Here is a 23232-nt window from a genome sequence, read left to right as displayed (position 1 = left end):
AGCAGAAAACAATCTTTAACATACAGCTAGAGTTGCATGCACAGCACACTTTAAGTTTTTTTTTTTTTTTTTAAAGAAACATCAAAGCTATTTTTATTTACCTCACAATTATCAACTACTTTGTGTTGCTTTAACCAGTTTTATCTCAATGAAATACATTTAAGTTTGTGGCGGTCATATTACAAATTGTGAAAAAGTTTAAGGAGCGTGAACACGTTTTTGAAACGCTGCAAGCTTTGGTTTGGACAGTTTATGTTAAATTATCACATGTGTTATGTTATACAGGTGTTATATTTTGTTGATTAAAAGGCAAGACCAAACCGCAAACATGGCAATATTTGACTTGGTGAAAAGGAGAAAACACTGACAGAACAAACAGCAGAGTGACGAAACAGATGACAGAACGGGTCATTTAACAAAAAGAGATATTGAGGAGTGGAACAAACCAAAGAGCTTAATTCTGAGGGAGAGGTGAAAGTGACGAAGAAACCAAACAGCTGAGTGAAAGTGCAGACAGAGGGAAATTAAAAGATGGGAAACAGCTAAGAAGGGAGCGAGGAAGCAGGCTGAGAGAAAGATGAAAGATAAAGAAAGCAGAGAAATTAAGGGAAAAAACTTAAACTGACAAAAGAAACAAAAGGAACGATAATCTAAAGAGAGAACTCCAAATGCACAGATAAGAGTCAAAGCATGAAAGTACTAACACAATGGAATAAACTAAAGTACAAGATCTAAGTAAATAAACAATAAAGACAATGGAAAGTGAAAGCCAAATGAAACTAAAAGTTCAAACACCCGTAGATTATCACAAAAGGATGCTGTAATAAGGATTTTTTCTCTAGTTTTTAAAATCAAATTACCTTATTAAATTATTGATCATTTCAAAAATCCAGCATAAGCATTACAAATAGGAAATTGCTTTTTACTGTATGTCTGATTAGTGATTACATTTACATTATTGTCCTTCACAAAATAATTATGCTAATGTGCTTGAAAAGGCACAGCACATTTTTTTCCTTACATTTATGAAAAAAAAAATATTTCCCTTTGCCGGTATGATTAAGAGTGTTTATGCAAAACACTTTAATGGTTTTTTGAGAGCATTCAAGAAAAAGAAAAAAAACAGGAGAGAAAGTGAGAGACGGCAAGAGGAGAGACATAGATAGAGAGAAAGAGACAGAGAGAGAGAGAGAGAGGTATAGAGAGAGAGAGAGCACCAAGGGATTTGAAATTGGATTTGGAATTTCAAACCAACAAAAGCGGCTCAGCAAAAATGATGCCACAGGTAGTTTATGTGACTATCATCTGATGGCATTTTTTCCTGCTGGTGCTCCAGGTGCACAGCCAGGATAAACGCAGTCTATCATCACAGACCCAGACAACTAACGCAGCATAAAGAGCAGCAGACACTTTGTTTCATGGCCGCAAAAAAAAAAAACATAACAAAAAAAAAACATTTCTTGGTGCTGGGTTCTACTTAATTAACAAGGTACCTTGAATGACAAATACTTTTTCCTCTCTTCTTTTGTTTTTTCTTTTTTAGGTCGACACATTGCTTGATGCGTCACTAATAGGGTTAATTCAAGTCCCATTGGCCAGGAGGCATTAGCCTAAGCGTTTATCCGCTTTAGGGGTGTCCCCTGTTACATTGACAAAGGAAAACTGGCAGCGTCACACTAAAGGTGCATACTTAATTTACTCGTCAGACCTTGGTCCAACTAAATAGACACAACGACAAATATTTTTGCTTTTCTGAAAACATAACACATTAGCCAACTTGTTACTGTGGGATCTAGGTGATCTTCATCAGTTCTGATGTCTAAGGGGGCTTGAGCAAATCCAACATATCCGGCGTGAAGGAGACAAATATTTTGAAACGAGTGATGGGGCACAGGATGTGTAATGGTTCCCTCGTGTGCTGGATGCAAGTAAAACATGTAGTTTTGAGAGGTAGATGCATCCCAGTTATATTCAGCCAAATGATGACTAACAATCTTGAGTACCCAGCAGATTTATCTGAATTTATTAAAGTAAAGAAAAGGGAAGTCGGTAGAAACTGTTGTTCTTGTTGTGTATGCATGTATGCGTGTATGTGGTGTGTGAAGGAGTGCCTAAATCCCAAGTCTTTTTAAATCACTGTTCATAACAAATTAAAAGAGCTCTGAGATTCCCCATATGTATATTTAAGTCAGTGTGGCACCTGCAAAGTGTGCATTATTGCTGCCAAACTGAATCAATTTAATGATACAATGTAAAAACCAAATCTCCTGGGTATAAATTTTGCTATTAAGTTTATATTTTACCAGAAAAAAAATACAACAAGGGTTAAAAGGACAAAGTGATTGTGCGCAAAAATCTCCACTGATCAAAACTGGTGAAGTAAAACCAACCAGTATGTGCAAAAGAGAGACTGAAGCCAATGCTGCGTCTGCAGCAGGAGTATCAGAAGATGGATATTGTCTCCTGAGTGCCAAGACTATTTTTGGGCTCCCGAGCCCCTGACTTGTCCCTGAGCACCCTCTGATCAGCTTTGTCATCAGGTGCGAGAGCCGCTGCACTCAGTGAAGGAGCGTATAGCTACATTCTGACATGATTGTCTTGGGAAAGTAATCTCGCAAGTGTGAGATAAAAGAAAAAAAAAATGTAAAAAGTAATGTTTCTCATCCAACAACATTAATCTTCCACTTTTTAATGTAGAGTTTAGAAATGTGGAAAGTGCACTATTCATGCAAACCAAGAGCCGAGTTGCAGCAAAGCTCAAGAACAGTTAAATGTTTTATGATGCGTCCCAGAGAGGCTGTATTGACAAATGAAACTGACATATTCGCACTGCTCTGATAAATTAAATATCTTGTAGCTCTTGCTTGTTTATGGGAGCTGAACCTCAAAAAGCAATTTATTTCTATTGCTTTTCCCATGTTTGACCATGCAGATAATAATAATAATAATAATAATAATAATAATAATAATAATAATAATAATAATAATAATAATAATAATAATAATAATAATAATAATAATAAAAACTCTTATGAGGTTTCCACAAAATTTTCCTTTCAAAACTCTGTACTTTTCCAGACGTTTTACTTTTTAGTTTTACAGAAATAACTGATTGGCATCTCAATCAGTTTAGACCAACTCTTTCTCTCAAGATCTGTGTATAGATTTGCCAAATCTGGACCGGATTAGCCTACGTTTAATACAAATGTTTTAAGGACAGCAGTGCAAAATATTGTGTTTGTCAAAATATCGGGTAGTCAGTTGAGATTGCTTTTTTTTCCATTGTTGCCTGTGGACATAGTACTTTCTTCAGAAAACTAAAATGCCAAAAATGAATGGTTAAACGTGTCATGCGTCTTGTGAAACCCAAAATGACATTCCCCACATTTTGTAGTGTTAAGTATGCAGTTTCAGAGTTTGACTTTCCGAGCTATTTCAACAACAGATTTAGTAGATTCAACTCTTGGCAGGAGTCAACACCAGCTCTGATAGGGACCAAACAGACTTGTTATTGTTGAATTACCACTATGAAATCTTAGACCTCATGAAATCTTGCAACCGGTTGGATAAATATTTGACTTCTGGTGTGGCAAATCTTAGATAAAGGAGGTTATGTAGACATAAATCCATGCCATTGTAAAATGTATTGTCCCTAGTAGTGTCAATCAGATTAGTTTACATCTTATTACTTGTGGAAGTGAAGGAAGCTGGAATTGAACCCACAACTTTCTGAATGTAACAAAAGCACTCTTCCAAGCAAAATAATTTAAAGTTGAGTGGAAGAAAAAAGTGTGATATGAATATACACAAGCAGCAGGAACAATTGTGAAGCCTGGCAAGAGTCAGAGCTTTATGAGACACCACACACAAAGATATATCCAAAACATGGCCACAAAAGTAGCATTCCTTGCCTGAACACACACCTAAAACAGGGGTAGTGTTTCAATACATATTAATGGGACAAATAAGTAAAAGGACTAGATTTGCTCAGTGTTTCAAATATGTTTTTTTTTTTTTTAGATGAATCACACTTGAAGTTTTCCCAGTCAGTGATGATATATAGGGAGCCATTGCATCCGCTGCCATCGCTCCACTATGTATCATCAAACCCAAAGTGCAGACATCCACCAGGAAATTTAGAAGCACTTCATGCTTTCCTCTGCTGACAAGCCACCTCTGCTGACTGTTGCTTTTATTTTTCAGTAGGACCTGGCACCTGTCACACAAACAAAGCCACTTTCTGGTTAACACTGTGCTTGCCTGACCAGCAGTGCAGACATGCTGACGCACAATCACTGCAACCTGGTCATCTTCAACACCTCAACACAGCCAAGAGGCTCCACTGCCTCCATGTCACACCGCAGTAGTTCAGGAGTTAATCTTTTTTTTTTACACTAGTTCTTATAAAATATTAAAATGTTCGGAGACACTGCCTGTAAGCTATAATTATCAGCATTAACTGAAATAAAAGGTGTAAATTTAAACACTGTGACGTATGTTTATGTATGAGACGTTTTGTTTTTTGTTAAATTTTATGATATTCTGATTTCCTGAAATTTATCTGCATTACTTTATTGTTACAATTAACCTTAAAAATGCGCCATCACGTTCAGCTTTGATTTGAACAAGGAATAGTTGTTAAATGGTTTTTCAATGATAAACAATACAGTATATACACAATATATACGTGCATTTCCGTGGGGTACATAGCTCACTTTCGCATTTATTTGTTGTTTTTGTTTTGTTTATCACTTGTTTCTCGCGCGTGCAGCTGATCCCGCAGCGTGCTGTGGTAGAAGTTCACAAAGCGCGCGTGAAAGGCAGCGTGGTGATCGTGGCGCATTGGACCTTTAAACAGTCGGTGCCAAACGCAGAAAAGGAAAGAATCGAAAGGAGGAGGGAGATCACGCATTTACCCCTGCTGACTCTCCATTTGACAGAAGCCAATGCAGAGAGGCGCACTCAGATCACCACAGACAACCTTCTGAGAAAGAAAAAAAGAAAAGACGCCGCATGAAATCTCACCCACTATGTAGGCTACACAACTCGTTTGTCTTTTTTTTCTTTCCTGTGGACAATTTTACGCACCCCAGAAGACTAAAAGAAAACGCCGCAGAGATGAGTGTTGCGCGGTCTGGCGTTCTTCTGAAGGATTCCCGCTCCTGATATAGGGACCAAAGAGGACAAAACGAGGCTTTTTTTTTTTCTCTCCCTAAAGAAGATCGCAAATGTGGAGCGATTAGAGAAGGGCTGATGAAGGGACTATTAATCCTTTCAGTGCATCAAAAGCACCAAGGGGCATTAGAAGCGTTTGGATGGAAATCGGAACTGTTTTTGGTTTTATATGAAACTGGTGATTAATTCTTATGAGTTTTTTTTTTCTTCACTTCAACTTAATAGATTTAAGGAGGGTTTTTTTTCTTCTTTTTCCGGTAAGAGGTTTTATAAAAGTGTGATTTACCAAGACAAATCCTTCTCATTTTTGACTTTTTTTTTTTCTTCAAGTATTTCTAAATCTAAATGGAATTAGTTGAGTGTGAAGCCGTTTGTGAAAGAAACAGACATGGTACATGGGCACAGCTTCCTTCACGGTAAGACACTATAACTGAAGCACACTTGCTCCGTATGTCTTTTTTTTTTTCTTCATAACCTTAAGTCATTTGAAAGGGAACACTAAGTATCCGAGCAACAAATCACGCTGAAATCGTTTCTTAGCAAAAATAATGCAAATATTTACCAGTGAAGGTCATAACATAACTCCTCGCTGCATGTTCTTTTCAATATTTGAAATTTAAATCAAACAAGTTCAAAAGAGAAGTACTTCTGTTATATTATTGAGCATGTCTCAAACCTGTCTTTTGGTTATGTTTTGAAAAATCATCTTTAGTGTGGGGGGGAAAAAAAAGAATGAATTGTTCACATTGCTGACGTGAGCCAGTATCAGGAATCTGAACTGTACTATCTCAAACCTCAAAAAAAAAAAAAAATGTATTGTTCTTTCTGATCTTACAGTTGTGGCAAGTCTACTCATACTCGGGTTGTCTGGGGCAACAAAAAAGGATACGGCTACAGGTAATTTCAACATCAAAAATCTATATTTTTATACCCCATATATGTGATCCTTGCAAAGCTTCATTTATCGCTGGCTTTTATTTGATTATTTTTTAAATCTTTTTGTGTATGAATCTTGTTTTAGTGAAAAACAATTCTGGAGTAAAGCCTGCAGGTCAGTGTGGAGCGTGGGTAAAAGAAGCAGAAGGAGGACTCTTCACCTCCCCCAATTACCCAAACAAATACCCCCCCAACACAGAGTGCGTTTATATCCTTGAAGGTGAATATGATCATGACACACACAGTAGCGGAAACAGAAAAAAAGACCAGGTGTTTTAAATGTGATTTCCCCCCACCAAATAGAGCACTGCTATAGTTTTTATTTTGAGTTAACGTCTAGCAAGACGTAGAAAGATGTTTTACCAAACAGAGATGCCATTTACGGTGGGACCAGTGGGGTGTTATGTTAAAATTGACTTTTTGAGCTTTATGTCATGTTATAATGTTATTTTTTTAAATGAAAAACATACCTGGTGGAGTGTTGCTTTTGATTCTTTCATGCATGTTTGAGAAATCCTTTAATCTCTCATGGCAGCCAATTGGGGATGCCTAAGCACTCGCTCTCACAAAGCTCCTCCTTGCAGCTGCAGTCCCCAGCTGAGCTTCCACCCCTCAGGGCACGCCTCCCACACACAGTTTCCCCAGACTAGTAGCAGTAGCAGCAGCATTTGACAAACATCTGGTGGAACCGTGTGTCTGCTGAGCTCATCATACAAACTACTTCTCAGTCCAATGCTCCTTAAAATGGTTGTAAACAGCATCACAGAGGAGCAATGTTTGAATCACGTGCTGAAGGCAGAGCACCGGAAAGAGTACAAGCTTCTTAAAGAGACACAGGCCATTTTCGATGTGTCAAATTACGATGTCAAGTTATTTTTAATAGCATTTTTATAACAACTGAGGATAACATAGCTACTTGATTGTACTGTAAAATGTTGCCACTATGTTTGAGGAAGATACGCAATAACCTCCATTTAACTTCAGTCACGCCTGAAGAGCCATATTGAATTTGAATAAGGGTGTTGCGATGCAATCACTTTCTGTAACAAGATGATGAAAACATGCTGGGTTGAAATGAACCCTGAAATATTTTCAAAACCATTTTTTCTGTTCCCACATGTATAGATGTGATCTGTTTTCATATACATGTTTCCTTAATCACAAAAGCTTCAATCTGTGTCAAATAATTATAGGTTTAAGTCAATTTGTATTTCTCTCATTTTCAAATGTCAAATACTGATTCAAAAAATATATATATGGCATAGATGTATCGATTTCAAGTTTGATCAGTGTAGGCGTTTGGATTTTAATGATCTAATCTAGACCAGCTTTCTAAAATAAGTGTGAAATTTCAGTGCTAGCAGTTAGCCAGTTGAATATATTCATTTTGTTTACAAATGTCCTTCTCTCTACCAAGTGCCCAAAATGATGCCACATAAACAATATAAGAGTGCTGAGCATTTCTTCAGTGCTTTTGTAGCTGAGATGCAGCAAGAACTACTAAAGGATCTCAAACATGCAAGTTGTTAATGTTAAATACTCAGGTCTATATTCAACACAAATAACTTAATTTGAATACTGATTCATGAGAAAGCTTTTGCTTTGATGAGAAACATAATTGTGTTTGAATGTCACAAAAGCTCATAGAAAATCTCATTACCTCCAAGCTACTTAAACAGTTCGATTTTTTTTTTATCAATATCAATGAAAAATATTGACTGTACTCTATGAAATGATACTTTGTGCTTAATACTTTTCAATTTATTTTCCAGCACCCCCAAGACAGTGCATTGATCTACACTTCGAGGACAATTATTCAATTGAGTCCTCTTGGGAATGTAAATTTGACAACATTGAGGTTCGCGATGGACCGTTTGGCTTCTCCCCGATACTTGGGCGGTACTGCGGTCAGCACAGCCCACCAGATATCAGGAGTAGTGGCCGATACCTGTGGATAAAATTTGTGACAGATGGAGAACTGGAAGGGGTGGGATTTTCAGCAAGTTACAACTTCACAGCAGGTATGTGTGTGTGTTTTTTTTTTTTCTTTTTTAAAACACTGCTGTTTTTCATAATTGTTTAGCTGCTTTTATTTCCCTTTTGTTTATAGACTCCAAAACAGAAAACAAAAGAAAAAAAACATCCCACAGACCTCGGTGCCTTTGTTGCTTTTCTTGATCTTTTGTGAGACTTTTAATACTTTTCAACCCTTGCACAACTTAAGTCATTGGTAAGCTTGCAACAGATTTTTCCTGTTACTTTCGTATTTGTTATTTCTGGCACTGATGGAGAGAAACATTACTATTCTCCAGTTTATAAGAATCACCTGCATAAACTTTATTCTCCATTTGCACTTTGGTTGCATGTTCCACTTTTGCTTAGCTTTTCTCACTCGACAAAGTATGTGGTCTGAGGTAAACAAGGAGAGAGAAAAACAAAAAGTCCAGGACGACAGTTTTATCTTAATTGTAGTGATAGGTGGGACTCATTTGGGATTTTCAGGCAGATTCTCTATTTTATTTTATTTTTTGTGACAAGAACTTATATTTTGTCTTTCTTGTGAGTGAAGGCAAGGTTTCCTAGCCTTCTTTAAACCCATGGACAGGGCAACATGAAGTGAAAGCAGTTCTCTACTGCATTATGAAGCCGATAAGAAATTCTGGAGAAGTTACTCCACACTAGTGTGACTGAAGAAAGTACACTGAAAAAAAACTGTGGTTTTGGACTGTCTTTTATCAAAAACTTGGTATATGGGAATGTCATTGCCAGCTCATTACTATCCACATCAGTCAGAATCATAGAACGTGTTTAGCGGACAGTTTCGTAATTATTATATTCCTTCACCTGCATTTTACTGAGTTTAAAAAACAAATTAAAAATAAAATTTTCATTCTTGAGAGGCAAAGTGCCAAAAATCCCAAGGTTGTCATTTTATGTCTCTTCTGCCCCTTCATGGGCATAATGCCATTGGGCATTAAGGGTTTGTCAATCGTTTATGTGATGAACATGCTTGGAGTACAAAGACCTTTTGTTCAATAAACATGGAATCACCTTCTGGCTATTGAGGAGAAAGCGGCTGAGCAGAACAGAGGCTAAAGATTTATTGGTAATGACGGCTGTTATTGAGAAATCAGAATGCCTGAGTCCTGTGTGGCAAATTACTATGAAGTGGCGCAGCTAGTCACAATGAAATCCATCCGTTTCATGCAGCCCCAATAAAAGTCACGGTGTTGCACTCTTTTGTGTTATGTTTACAAATGTGATTCAGCAGGGAGGCGAAGAAAACTTAAGTTCAGTTTAATGAAATTAATAAAAAGCCATCTATTTTCTAGTTCATTAACAGCTGTGATAAATAAGCCATAGCACTTTTTTTTTCCTGCAATGTGCATTTCAAGGATTGCTTTTTCCCTCTGCTTCACTTGGTCGGCTCATTGAAAAAAAAAATGCTGAGAGAAAAGAAAAAGGCCTCTCGTCTTGATCGAAAATATCTGCGGCGTATAATTTGCATAATTAAAGAAGATAAAAGTCTTGAATTCACTCGACTTGATACTCTAAAATCTAGGAATATGAATAGCGTCTTGCATCTGCTGCTGCTCTCTTAGCAACGCCTTTTCAAACAGCCCTGTGATGAATGGGAATGTAGCGGCAAAGGAAGGCCACATGAATCTGTACCTCTTAGTTTCTTTCCTCAGAAATTTTAGGAACAAAGGGATTCTTTTTCCCCCGTTTTCCTCCTTTTTCTTTATTTTCTGATTTTTCAAAGCTACACGCCCGTAATGACTTTAAATACCAAGTGCTCACAGTGGGCTGTGTTTTAAAATGCAACGGTTTCTTAAAGTTCTTTGGGTCTCCAACCCTGTAGTGCTCTACCCATCCACCAATTAGAATCTCACTGACAACGTTTTCTGGAATATTTATTTCGCTGTGTTCTTCCCTGCAAACATGTAACTTGAGATGAGATGCATTGGAGAATGTATCCTTATATTATTTAGTTTCCACTAAATAACATAGACACATTGTCTGAAAATTTTTAATATTATATGATAGCAGTAACAAATTTAAATTTAACCAGAAATGTCAGGCTTCTGAAAAGTATTCTCATTTCTCTGTTCTCAATACTTGGTTTAGCCTCCTTTCCCCTGAATTACTGCATCAACACGGTTGCATGTTTCGGTATCTTTGCCAGTGTGGGCAGCCTATTCCTGCTGGAAAACGAAATAAACATTTCCATAAAGAAGCATGAAGTGCTTAAAATGTCATGGTCAATGACTCTGTTGAGTGTGGACTTCAGAAAGCACAGTGGACCAACACCTGCAGATGACATGGCACCCCAAGTCATCACTGACTGTGGAAGCTTCTCCATGTGGATTGTGTCCCTCTCCACTCTTCTTCCAAACTCTGGTGCCTTGACTTGGCAAAAGACATGCAAACTTTACTTCTCTGTGAAAAGAGGACTTTGGACCACTGAACAAGATTCCAGTTTTTTTTTCTCCTTGGCCCAGGAGACAAATGATTTGAGCGAACTGGCATGTTTTAGGGACTCTGATTTAAGCCATCCATCCATCCATCCATCCATCCATCCATCCATTCATTCATTCATTCATTCATTCATTCATTCATTCATTCATTCATTTGGGGGCAGCAGCTCCAGAAGGGAGGCCCAGATTTAAGCCACATTTTGCATAATTAAAATGTACATTTTTGCCCATTCTGCCATAAACATTCCTTTGTTCAGTGCTGAAAGAATTCTTCAAAATTCAAAACATCAGTTATAAGAAGTCAAACATTATACCTATAATCAGGGTACATATTATTTAGGTGGATGCAAAAACATAAATCCACCCCCCCCACACTTTTTGCGCCACTGCCTATAATTTGTACTAACAGCCTTTAACTTTTTACAGCACTAACTTGATTTAACCACTAACTTAATTTAACCAACTCTTAGCAATTAGGAAGCGGAATAACACATCAGACTATTCGTTTGAGTTAGTCTTAGTTAAGGTTATGTTTTTCTTGACAGACTTCAACTTCACAGGAAAACAAATGTGTTACATTGTCTCAGGCACTTTTGCAAGTGCAAGACTTGGATACAGTATGCTCAGCAGAGAAACTACAGAACACGGGAACTGTGGTGGAGCAAGTGTATGCAAGTGTACATGTGCGATCCTAGGGCTATTTGAACATTTGAAAAGCATAGTGCTTTTTAGGTTGTTCTAGAGCACTTTTACCAGAGAATCCTGTGGATGTTGTATTTAGTAATATGTTCCAGCACCTTAAGCCATATTTGCAGAGTCAAACATTGCCACTATACTAACTATACCTCCAATGAGCACTTTGTGAAGGATTTGGGGTGATATACAGTGTCTGTCCCTGGTACTTTGTTAAATATGATGTCCTAAATTCTACATGGTTAAAAAGTTTTTGTCTCTCAAAAATTTAAATCCACCTTTAAAAGTTGTATTTAAATGGGTGATTAAAAGATATATATATATATATATATATATATGTATATAAAAATCAAACATTTTCATTTATATGGAAAAACATGTCAGAAGAAGTATTACTGAAACTTATCAACACCCTTACGATGTTATGGAATGATTCCTAATAATTAAAAACCTGATCACGACTCGTAATTAAGGTGACTGACTTATGCAAGAGAAAAAGTCAATCCAAGCTCCAGCTGTACTTCGACATAAAATGAGTCAAGTGGCATTTAGGATTATGGCTAGAATAGGATATGTGGGCCTATCATCAAGAAGCCAGCATCATGATATTGAGCCTAGATGGGCTCAAACTGGGAAATTGGAAATTGAACCATGGAGATTGACTCATCCCTCTTGGAAGTAACCCACTTCCGCAGCACCATCGCTGTGGCCGGATAAAAAGTCAGGCAACTTCTGGTTTTCACATCTCCTTCCAAAGGCGTTTGCCAGAGGCATTTTGTGACATGTGACATTTTATTGTTTGTGTTTCATTTTGTTTTAATTGTTCTGAACAAACTGTCTGACATTCCCAGTGGATAAGGACCTTTACCAGACTGTAAAAGACAGAGAGAAAGAGAAATGAAGTGAGAAACTTAGGGATTCATGTGATTTATTTGTTTTATAAGAAAATATGAGGAAAAATGTCTTACGCAGTGCTATTATGACAGGAATCTTCAGACAGTAAGGCAATCCATCCTTAAGAATGTGATTGTTTATCTTGTTTTAGTCAGAGGAGGTCATTTGGTGACCCACAAACCTGATTCTTAAGGCTCATGAATTCTCTTAACCAGCAGACCCTGCTTAGTTTGTATGTTAGAAGCTAAAGTGCAGTTCTATTGTTATTTTGTGCTTTGTTGCTCCCCCAAGCCTTTCTGGGATGTTAGTTTTCTTCAGGTGCCAGTGTAGGACATCTTTGTGAAGTAGACGGTGTCCACCTTGTTTGCACATTCCTGCACGATATCCTTGGACGCCCTTGCAAAACGGCCAGCCAAACATGGGGTGCTACCACAAGTGTAAAACATTCAGCTATCTCAGTCCATCAAAACAAAAGTAAATATATTGATTTGGTTTATTTGATCTCAGTCGTGCTCCAGTGCGGTTCATTTACACTCAAATCTACTGGTAAAAATTGGAAGGGAGAGGATTCGCTTTATAGTTTGGAACTTCTCTGAATGAGCTGGATCAATGTAGTCAGTCTCGTTAAGTCCCAGAACAGGAGCACTATAAAACATCTCTCTTTCCAATAATTACTACCATTCTTTCTATCATTATGGTAGATGGGAGTTGTTTTTTTCCAGATTGTTCAGAGTGGCATGCCTTTTTCTAAGGGAGTGTCTTTAACTTTCTATGCTACCAGAAAAAAACTCGAGCTGTTTTCAAAGAGTACACGCTTTCCCATTTGACTTTTTATGCACTCTCTTTAAGCTTTTTTTGTTTTAGAATTCTGTCAGCCTCAGTCTTAGAAGAATGTCCTATTCTCTTATGCATAAAGCAAGGAATAACAGGTGTTAACATTTGAGCTCTCCTTTCTCTCCCTTGTGTTATTGCAAAAAGAGTTAGATAGGAGCAAGTTAGCATTGCAATCACACGTCTTGCAGCTGTGGAAGAGGTCAGCTTTACCCGCTCTCTCCTGACCCATCCCTTTGCTCTTTCTTTTTCAGATAACAGTACTCCTTTTCTTCTCTCACCACCATAGGAGTGTTTTTTTTTCTTTCTTCTTTTTTATTTATTTAGTTTTTTTATTTGGCCCACTGGGGCTATAAATACTGCATTCGGGCCAGAGGTAGCACAAATACAGAATTCTTCTTTCATTTTCAGGCAGATTTGGTCCAGACCCGGACCGGATCAGAGCCAAAGCCTTTTTTTTTGCAGGTGTCAGGCAGCCTCATGATCCCAGCTCGACCCGGAGCTGGCGCATGTTCATAAACCCTCTGGTGACTGCTATGCGGATCTGGAGCCTTAACGGATTTGGCCCGCATCAGAATGCTGTAGGTTTTGTCTGTGCCTCTACCTGTGTATAGACTCAGAGATAGATGTCAGTCTCTGCTTGTCAGTGTTGGGTCCAGCCTGTGTACATGTTTGGTGGGATCAGCTGACAGGCAGGGCTGTAAAGTTGGGGGGCCAATGGCCCTCGGGGCCCCCCTGTTCCAGCGCTACTGACAATTATCATGTTATCTTAGAAGTTACACTGACATCACTCATGATGATTGATTTGTAGGTTGGCTCTGCAATTTCTTTTTATAATTTCTCAAATGTAATTTATTAAAGGGACAAACTTTTGTTTAGTTGGTAAATAATTTGTTTAACAGGTTGCTTGGTTTGTTTTTGATTGACTGACTGCCCGGTTAGTTTGGTTGGCTGGATGATAGCATGACCTTACAGGTTAGATCCATTGTTCAGTTGATTGTTTCAGTTGGCTTGTTTTATTCAATTCAGTAAAACATGTCGATTCAATCACATATTCATGAGAACTGATCCTGGTTGTCAAACAGTACAGTAAGCTCTTTATTCAGAATAGTTTAAAAGGTTTCTAAGGAAACCCAGCAGATTGTATCAAGTGATTAACTGGCAGTGTTCACTCTTCCTGAACAAGCAGGTAGTGACAGCAGAAATCACTTGCATTGTGTAGTTGCCTGTACAGCAATCCCTCATACAGAGCATGTATGTAGTGACAGTGGAGAGGAAAATCTGTAATTGAATTGGTTCAGGTGGTTGATTAGTTGGTTTGATTGCATGTTGGGTGGGTTTATTAAACCATACACCAAGCATTCATCCATATGTTCAACCATCAGTCCGTCCATCCATCCATCCATCCCTGTTGCAAAATTCCAGCTCATTCTGAAAAAAATAAAATACATGTTACTTTCTGCTGAAGGATTTAGAAGTTTCTGTAGTTTCTAGGGATTGAAACCATATGAATGACGTCTAAATGCTGAAGTGCTCCAAAGTATTTGCTTACACTTTTGTTTAACTCACAGCTAAGAGAAATGCTGATCAGATGTTTTCAATCCTCAATAGAGCAGGATATGGCTTCTCCTGTGTTCTAGTAGTGAAAGAGAGTTTCAGGATATACATTTGCTGTGCATTCAGAATTTTTTTTTTTTAAGGTTTGTTTCAGGATATTAATTTCAACCATATCTGCCAATGATGACAGATTCAAGAAAAGCGCAAACGAGGAAATTATTTAGACTCTATGGAGAGGCTGTGCCCAAATGAAAATGAAAAGTTGTTTTACAAAAACATATTAAAGTGAGGCAGTTATAGAATCTCTAATCCATTAATTAATTAACTGAACTTCATTTCAGGTCTTAAGTACCATTCATGTTAAAATTATGGAAAGGAACCTAAGAAATGTCTGCCAGTGCATAGTCATTTTTAAAGCAACAAAGTAGTCTTTATCATTTGCAGTGTAAATGTTAAGTGAATATATCAAATTGTAATTGTCACACCTTGTTCAACATCTTCTGTTTGCATTAATGCAAAATATGTATGTTGTTGCTTCTGATGTTAATCTTTATCATTTACCGCTGCAAGACAGTTTTATCCTTTATGAACAAAAGGATAAACATTTTCACAGAAGATTATTTGTAAAACAGCGTGGGCACTTCTGAACTTGTGAAAGGCTATGAATACTTCTGCCACCACACTGAAGTCAAGAATCATGAGTCTCTGACCTGATTAATCGCCTATAGAGACAGATCTCATCCACTGTGTAGGAAATTACCTTTATTTCTTGTTAGCGTGGACATTTTTACATTTACTTTTACATTTCTAAATCCTGAAGTTTACTTACAAGCATATCGTCACAAAGGTTTTGTGACAGACGTTATGCAGCTAGACATTATGCAGCTAGACCTGACAACACACTATAAAGCTAGTAAAAACATGCATACATTACAAAGTTTTGCATTGCTTCTATCATGGGATCTTTGTGTTATTTGACTTTTAGGCTTAGACCACTATCTTTTACATCTTTTACTTTGATATAAATTGCTGTTCTTCTAACTCAGCCAAACAGCCCTGACAGTGTGTTTGTTAGCGTATCGGAGTCTTCACTCTGGAAACAACCAAAGTATGTTGCTGGGAGGGTGGCTAATATTTGCTTCTCTTGCTGTTTTAGTAGCTTCCAGCCAGTTACCCTTAAGATCAGTCGGTAGCTCGGCCTGCCTGCCGCCTTGGTCCTCTGTGGCAGATTGTTAGCCAGGCCTGCTGTTCAGCTGCAGATGCTGTGGGAATCAGGGCAGGATATTGCTATCTGGGAATCAGCTGTAACATAAACCATAGGGGAACGGTCACTTGGATTGGAATACTGTGTTTGTAAAACCCTCCAGATGTGTATTTGCTATGCTCACCTACATGCATCATCTTTATTTCCTGGAAGCTTGTGTGATTCTGTATGACATTTACCCCTTCACTCTACCTTTTTTTTAATCTTTCCTTTTCAAACTTTAATTAAGAAGTACTCATAATGAAGTACTCTACAGTACTTCATTATGTTTCATTATGTTTAAAAGGTGTTAGCTACAATATATTGTATAGACGATCTATATGGCGTTTTTGTCTGAGTTGCATTGCAATAAGCTCAAAATGTCTATTTCTTTAAACATTTTTTCTTTTTCCCCTTTATTCTGCTAAGGGCTGTTTTTCATTAGCGTATCACTGTGACAGATCCTTGGCTGTCATGCTGAGAGCCCGACTTTTACCATTAGCAGTCGGACTAAGTTGTGTGATTTATCCATCTGTACATTAGGGGACCAGCCCATCAGCAATAACTTAAAGCTGTTTTTACTTGAGAACAGAGCAAGTGGTTCCTTTTTGGGGTTTTTTTGTAGATGACGTTTTTCTTGTTTAAAAAGCATTGGCATTGGCCAAAACAAGCAAATATTCAGAGTATGAATTATCTGTTTTTGGATTCCAGGCTTTGCTCCACGATTTTCTTACATGCTAGTTGGCATTGGCTCAAGTTCTACATTCCCAGCTTATCATCTAAGAGCAAATGTTTGATTCCAGAGGGAGCTAAATTACATTTGGCATCAGTGTAATCTAATAGGTAATGGAAAGGGTTTGTTTTGCTGCCAGGAGAATCAAGTCAACATCCAGCAATGAAGGAGGGCAAGACCATGATGGGATTATGAAATATTGGATGTCGGTAATCCTCACAACACTTTAGAATTACAAAACAGTCATGGATTTAACCAGACAGCTAAGGAAGTGCATATATTATGCCCCTTTACACAAAATACAAATGGAAAGAGCAGACGATATGTTTTTATGAAATATCAGCACATTTTGGGCCGTGGGAGTCACGTTAAAAGATCACGAAGAAGTGTGCTAATGGTTTAATGCATTTAATTTTTGTCATATGAGGTTATACAGATCAAACTTGACTGTGAATTTGTCTCCCGGTCAGTTTTGATTATTTTCCATAAATAAGCAAGTAATCATCATTTAAAAATAAGAATTATTGTTATCATAAGTGTAACTGAACTTATCTTTGACTTGTAGCTTTTTTTTATGTTATAGAAATTACAGGTAATTTTGTTGAAATATTTCTATCAATGTCTAGATTAACCTTTTCAAAAAAGTTAACAATCTAAACATTTGAACATTTTGTTTGAGCAACAGGTGAATCGAGAAAAAAGTATTCATGTTTGAATGTTCTTTGTATAAATTCAATTCAATTCAGCTCACTCAGTGTGTCAATTCATAGCACATATCACAAAGCACTTTCTAAGAAAAATAAGAAATTACATAATATGAACAAATAATTACAAAGCTAAAGTCATCCTGTTATTGTTTTATCTGAGATGCCTCAGTCATTGTAGTGACAGCAAAGAAACATTGACCTATTAGAAGGCAGTCCAGTTTTCATGGCCTCGGTTCGGATGTAAGGATTGCAGAGTCCATTATTACCTCACCAGGAGGAGCAGATGACCGAGACCCTCTTGAGGGTCTTTGGATGTTTGATCTTTGGCACTGGTACCACAGAGGTCTCCCACAGTTGTGGTACTTTAGCCAGCTTCAGACTCAAGTCGAACATGAATCCCATGATGCCACACAGTTAATCTCCACAGCACGTCGGGAGTCTGGAGCTGATCAAGTACCTTGACACTTTGAAGTACAGTATGTGTGTCTCTTTTGATGCACTACCATTTAGAATAGTGCATGTACGTATTTTGATCTAAAGTATGGATTATAATGGTTTCAAATGCATTAAGATTGTACACATTTCTTTGGCCATGGCATAGCCATTCTGTAACAGCTTGCTCATACAAAACGTTCAACAAACCCCCTATTAAGGGAATTTCAATTAGCTAAGTGCCTCAGATAAATAATAGATAATTAATTCTGAATGTGCCTTATGCTGTCGTGTTGATTTTTAGTTTCAAGTATGTAGCGTTTGAGGGAAGCGTCATCATAGAGTAGTATGCGACAACGCGATGATAGTTTTGGTTCATTCTCGCAATTACTGAGTCGCTCTTAAGTCGACTTTGTATCAGACGTGCAAGTGTTGCAGTGACAACCAAACAGTGGCGATCAAATTGTATATGCTGGAGTGTCAGATTTGTAGCCTAATTCTGTTATGATTTTGTCTGCCTGAGCCATTGAACTGAGAGGTAGATACACAGTTGTGAAATGAGGGCATAAGTACTCAAGGTCTGTTGTTATGATATTATTGGTAAACACTCTTTATTTTTACAGCTTTGAAAGTGCTATTGCCTGTGGTTGTTATGGTGCAGAGGGTCCATGAGGTCCATAGACCACCGACTGTACATCAGTTGAGTCCACCTAGTCAATTAGGACCATCTTCTCCCAATGACAGAGTAGAGTATTTTTGGCAGACTGCCCAGAGCAAGGACCTGGAAGAGTCAGGAAGTCGATCATGTGAGTTCATCTCTGTTCCCCCCCAGCCCCCCCAAACAAACACCAATAGCCTTACGAACAGCACGGCCTCGCTGGCATTTCATTTTCCATTTGGCAAGCTCGATTAATCACAGCACTCCTATATAATGCAACGCACATGGCCACCCACCGTTACTGGCTCTCATTATTCCCCCACGCGGGGAAATGTACAGCTAGGGGCAACTGAGGCAGAGAAAGAGCAAGGGGAACATTCTGGCACTGCAGATTCTGAACAAATGAGGGATAAAAGTAACGGGCCAAACAGGACAGGAGACGGAGCAGGGGGAAAAGAAAGAGGGATTCAGTGATACCCGGAAAGATGTGGGTTGAAGCGAGTGGGTTATGGCTAAGCTGTGAGGAGGACTGATAAAAGACCGGGACTGTTCCACGTCCCCTCGAGGCGCTGCTTCTATCTGCATATTCATTGAGCTGACACTGGCTTTTCTCCCCATCGTCCATGAAAGGATGCCAAGTGGCTTTTACCTAGTGGCTTCTAATAAGCCTCTATGCCTAACATGCACACAAATCACTCATCAAGATGAGTGATACTTAGGAACAAATATTTGCTTCCTCGTTTTCTAAAAAAGCGGTATCAAACAGGTTAAAATACTAAAAAAGAAAAAAAAGAAAAAAAAAGCTTTATCTGCTGTGTTTACATGGCTCTGCATCACAAAAATGTCACTAGATTTAATGTTTTTCTAACTGCCTCTTGACTGTTTATGTCTACGATTGAGAATGAGACATGCTGACGTTATCTTCTTTCATGCATGTCGTCTGATCGTTTATCCCTTCTGTTCAGTAGAATATTTGATCTGCCGCAGAGGGCTAGAACAAATACTGGGAAAAGAAACTTTAGTGCAAAAGCAGACTTTCTCTTCATTAATCAAGTGTTTTTAATAATTAGACCAGAGCACATGTTAGAGATTTTAATGCCAATTCCTGATTCAGGATTTTTCAAGTACCCTCCTCGCTGTTAGGAGGCAATTTTGCTGCCGTGTTCATGCCTGGGCTCGGTTCCTCTTGCCATGCTGTCCCCCTTATGGCAACCAGGAGTGAGTTTTCAAATGTTTGCTTATCTGTTTCACATTTGTGTGTCAGAACCTTCGATGAGGGATTTCCAAAAGACTGCCAACTTTCACAAATTCAGCATTTTTCATAGCAGATAGAATTGGATTATTCAAAAAGGATAAATCAATAAATCAACAGTTTTGCTGTAATGTGCATATTTTTTCCCTGCCATCTGGTGACTGCCAGTTTCAGTGAAGCAATAACTTGAATAAACAGCTGACATTCAATTCAATTAAGTTTTTTGACATGGTACTAATTCACAATGAACAAACGGTTCCAATTTATTTACATTTATATGTAGTCATTCAATTCAAACAACTTCCACCCAAAGCTGTTTTTATCACTTCTTCCTATTAGCATCCCATTTTCTGCATTCAAAATAAGATTTATTTTCATTCTGGACAATCATGTTTACAGGATATAATTTCACAGGACGAAGGGCGTCTTTTGTTGCATTACTAAGCCAAACAGTTCTATTTGGAAAATCAACTGACTCGGCACTCTCTGATTGCTCTCTGTGTGATCAATAAATGTATAGAGTTCCTTTTCAACAGCTATCATTTCATCGTAATATTTTTTTTTAGTCTTATGTCTACAGCAAGGGCATTTCTTACCAAAGATTGGAGTCTGGCTGGACTTTAGCTGGAAGGAGACTACTTAAATCTGTATGCTGCTCCTAATCCCCTCACACAAACACAGCCACACACTCTGGACCTCCACACTGCAGCTACATCTCGGCTCTCAGATCAAAAAATCCTTTTCATTTTGTACTTCCAGTTTGTTTCATGGAGCGATGTTGATTCTATGTTTGTGTGCTGGCAGTCGAAACGTCCGTTTTCCTGCAGTGAACAGGCAAAGGATAAGGTGACCTTGCTGGGTATTGGAGCTTTTTTTTTTTTTTTTTTCTTTTTCTGGAATACTCTTGTGAAATGCTGCTTTACTTTGTCAAAATGTATTTTTAAGAAATAGGACCAGCCTCCTGTACTATTCAGGCATAATCTATTTGAAGCTTGCTCTGGTAGGATGTGGAATTCTAGTGAGATTGAAAAGACTATCTACTTTTAGATAACTGTGCGCTACAAAGACATCATTTTCTTTCTTCTAAATTAAAAACGTAGAAGTTGAGCTGGTGGAACGTGGTTCTGAATTTTGTGGCCCAGAAGGCAAGAAAGTTTTCTAAGTGTTTTAAAAAGTTGTGCCTTTTGTTCTCTAGTTATCTGGAAATTGTCTGTAAATGTAAAGTGAAAACCTTCACATGTTCTTGTAGGGTTTAATACAATCAAATTGTGACGAGTTTTTTTTTTCCCCACTATAGATAGAGCATAATTTCCTTTATCTCTTAACACACATCAGTGAAATGCACATCACAGTAATTCTGGTGGATTCACAACAGCACAGAACAGAGCGAGGTAAGAAAGACCTGAAACATAATCACAGGGTTGAAAATCAGACAGAGAAATAAAGAAAAGCTGGGAGATGAGAGGAGAGATTAGATTTAAACTCTGCCAGATACGAGATCGTGTGTTTCTTGCTCATAGGGAGGGACTGACTGATCAGGAGGGTCTTTTGAGGCATCGATTTTTATCGTGCTCTGAAGTGCAAGGCTTTGTGGAAACTCTAAATTGTGGTTTGAGTGAAAAATGCTCCATTTGAGATAGGCTAGAAGGAAGGGCTTTGACGTGGCTTAAACTTTCATTTGATGGTGGCTCTAATTGTGGAGGCTTTAGCTCTTTATGCCCCAGCGGTGGATCTCTTGACACACCATTCGTCAAACATCCGTCTTCTTATAAACATAAGGAGAACATAACTTGTTTCGAATAGCAATTGCAATCTTTTGTTGTTAAACATTAAACAATGAGCAGTGCTTCTATTTAACAAATAAGACAAAACAATAAGTTATGAAAGCTCAAACCTCCACGGGATATGATGACTAAAGGAAAAAAGAAAAAAAAAAAGGGGTGTCTGCAGCAGCATGACGGAAATATTTTAAGAACGGCTTGAGACTGCTCTAGCTTCTTTTAAAGCTTAATCAAGCCACTGGCATTACAGTACTAAAAATGTAATTAGCTTTTTATGCAAATGCCATCCCCTTTCAAACTCTTGGAAGCTCAACTGTTAACTTGTTAGACTGCAGGTAGGATGCAAGAGCCTTTATTGCCACATCGGCTGAGTTCACAAAGTCAAAAAGGATCGGAGTTTCTAATAACTTTGGCTGGTCCCATGGAACCCAGAAGATGTAATCTTACCAGCTAGTTTTTCCACTGGGACATGAAATGTCTCCTAAGGAAGGTATCCTCATCAAAAGCCTGAACTACCTCACCTTTCTTCCCATCTATTTAAACAAACAGCTAATTTACGTCTTTTGGAAATCTGATTCTTTCAGTCCTCACCCACAGATTATAAATTTAGGTGATGGACAAAGACTGGCTGGCAAATTCTTTTAGGTTCTAATGGCCTTTATTGAAAATAGCTTATAGGCAGGAAATATGTAAGATCACAGGCTGCAAATGCCCTTTGACTGGGAACTGAACCCAGCACAACCACGTCAAGTACTAAAGCTTCTACACATGGTGTACATGCTCTACCAACTGAGCCAAACAGCGCCTAAGGCTCTACCTTTCAACTATGTTCTTTCTTTACCATGACAAACTGGTACAGCATCTGCCATCATCTGTCTTTAAATCGGACACTACCTTTTAACTCAACTCTCGGCGAGACCCCTATGCAACTTTACTTTGGGTGCCAGCTAATTTCCAAACTGGAAGTGACAAGCTACCCTCTTTCAACTGCAGACTATCTTTGAAGACATAAATCTTTATCTTGGTTGCTTAATGCTGTGGTCCAAAAAGCTTTTGTGCTTTCTGAAAGTCCTTGCACTTTTAGGCAAGCAGGCTCTCATCATTTGTACATGAATCTCACTGGACTGAAAATCCTCCATTCCCTGGTTGTGTGTTGGCATATAAGTTAGCAGCAACTCAGAAGAATGCCGGAACAGCTCTGCTTTTCCTTCTTTTTTTTTTCTTTTGAGAGCATTGCTTTCACTGTACAAGTTTAATTCAATCTTTCAACAATTCCTGCAGAGAGATACTAAATGAAAGTATAGAAAAGCTTTTCAGCTATTTTCTTTTTAGGGAGAAGTCACTCATGTTGATAAATCTCTTTATAATAAACAATAAATCACGTTTATGATTTTCTCATCTTTTGTTGTCTAATAGATTACTTTTTTTTTCCTGGCTGCAGATCACACTGACTGCAATAGTAATCTTTTGTGCTTCCCCCCCAAGTTTTTTATTGTACCACTTTTAGAAGTTGTCATATAAATGTGTCTGTTTGTTACACTGCAGTGTGAGAAACAAACGCATAACCCAAAACTAAATGCAGCCTATTATTTTCAAAACCATTTAGATATTGCAGCCTACAATAACAAGCAGTAATTAGGACAAATAGACTAATCTCATGTATGACATAGAGAACATGACAAATAGGCAAACTAATTTTGTTCTTTGGTCCCATGCTGATGTTTTTTTTATTGCTGTCTTTGTTGAACTAGTAATTAAACAAAAATATCTCCAAGTGCCACAATCAGGTTCAAAGATCCTATGAAGATCTGCAATTAAAGTAATAAAATTACAGCCTGCCTCTCAGTGGTCAATAGGGTAGA

General features: G+C 38.0%; 1 protein-coding gene across 8 annotated transcripts in view; it reads left to right on the top strand.

Annotated features, from left to right (window-relative positions):
- Nucleotides 1-4691: 4691 nt before the first annotated feature.
- Nucleotides 4692-23232, top strand: part of neto1l (neuropilin (NRP) and tolloid (TLL)-like 1, like) — a 70744-nt gene continuing 52203 nt past the window's right edge. For 4 of the 8 annotated variants that reach the window (XM_008438638.3, XM_017301970.2, XM_008438636.3 and 1 more), the window contains exons 1-4: nt 4698-5591; nt 6013-6072; nt 6197-6331; nt 7884-8132. In XM_008438638.3, the coding sequence (XP_008436860.1) occupies nt 5564-5591; nt 6013-6072; nt 6197-6331; nt 7884-8132 (472 nt within the window). In that variant the 5' untranslated portion in view covers nt 4698-5563. Of the gene's footprint in view, nt 5592-6012; nt 6073-6196; nt 6332-7883; nt 8133-23232 lie in introns of all 8 variants that reach the window. The other 4 variants (XM_081601331.1, XM_081601334.1, XM_081601333.1 and 1 more) reach the window with 2 other exon arrangements.

The sequence above is a fragment of the Poecilia reticulata genome, chromosome 20, assembly GCF_904066995.2.
Source record: "Poecilia reticulata chromosome 20, P_reticulata-male-v2, whole genome shotgun sequence".
Taxonomy (NCBI): domain Eukaryota; kingdom Metazoa; phylum Chordata; class Actinopteri; order Cyprinodontiformes; family Poeciliidae; genus Poecilia; species Poecilia reticulata.
The sequence above is the reverse complement of the archived record's forward strand: the minus strand, read 5'-3'. Positions and strand labels throughout refer to the sequence as shown.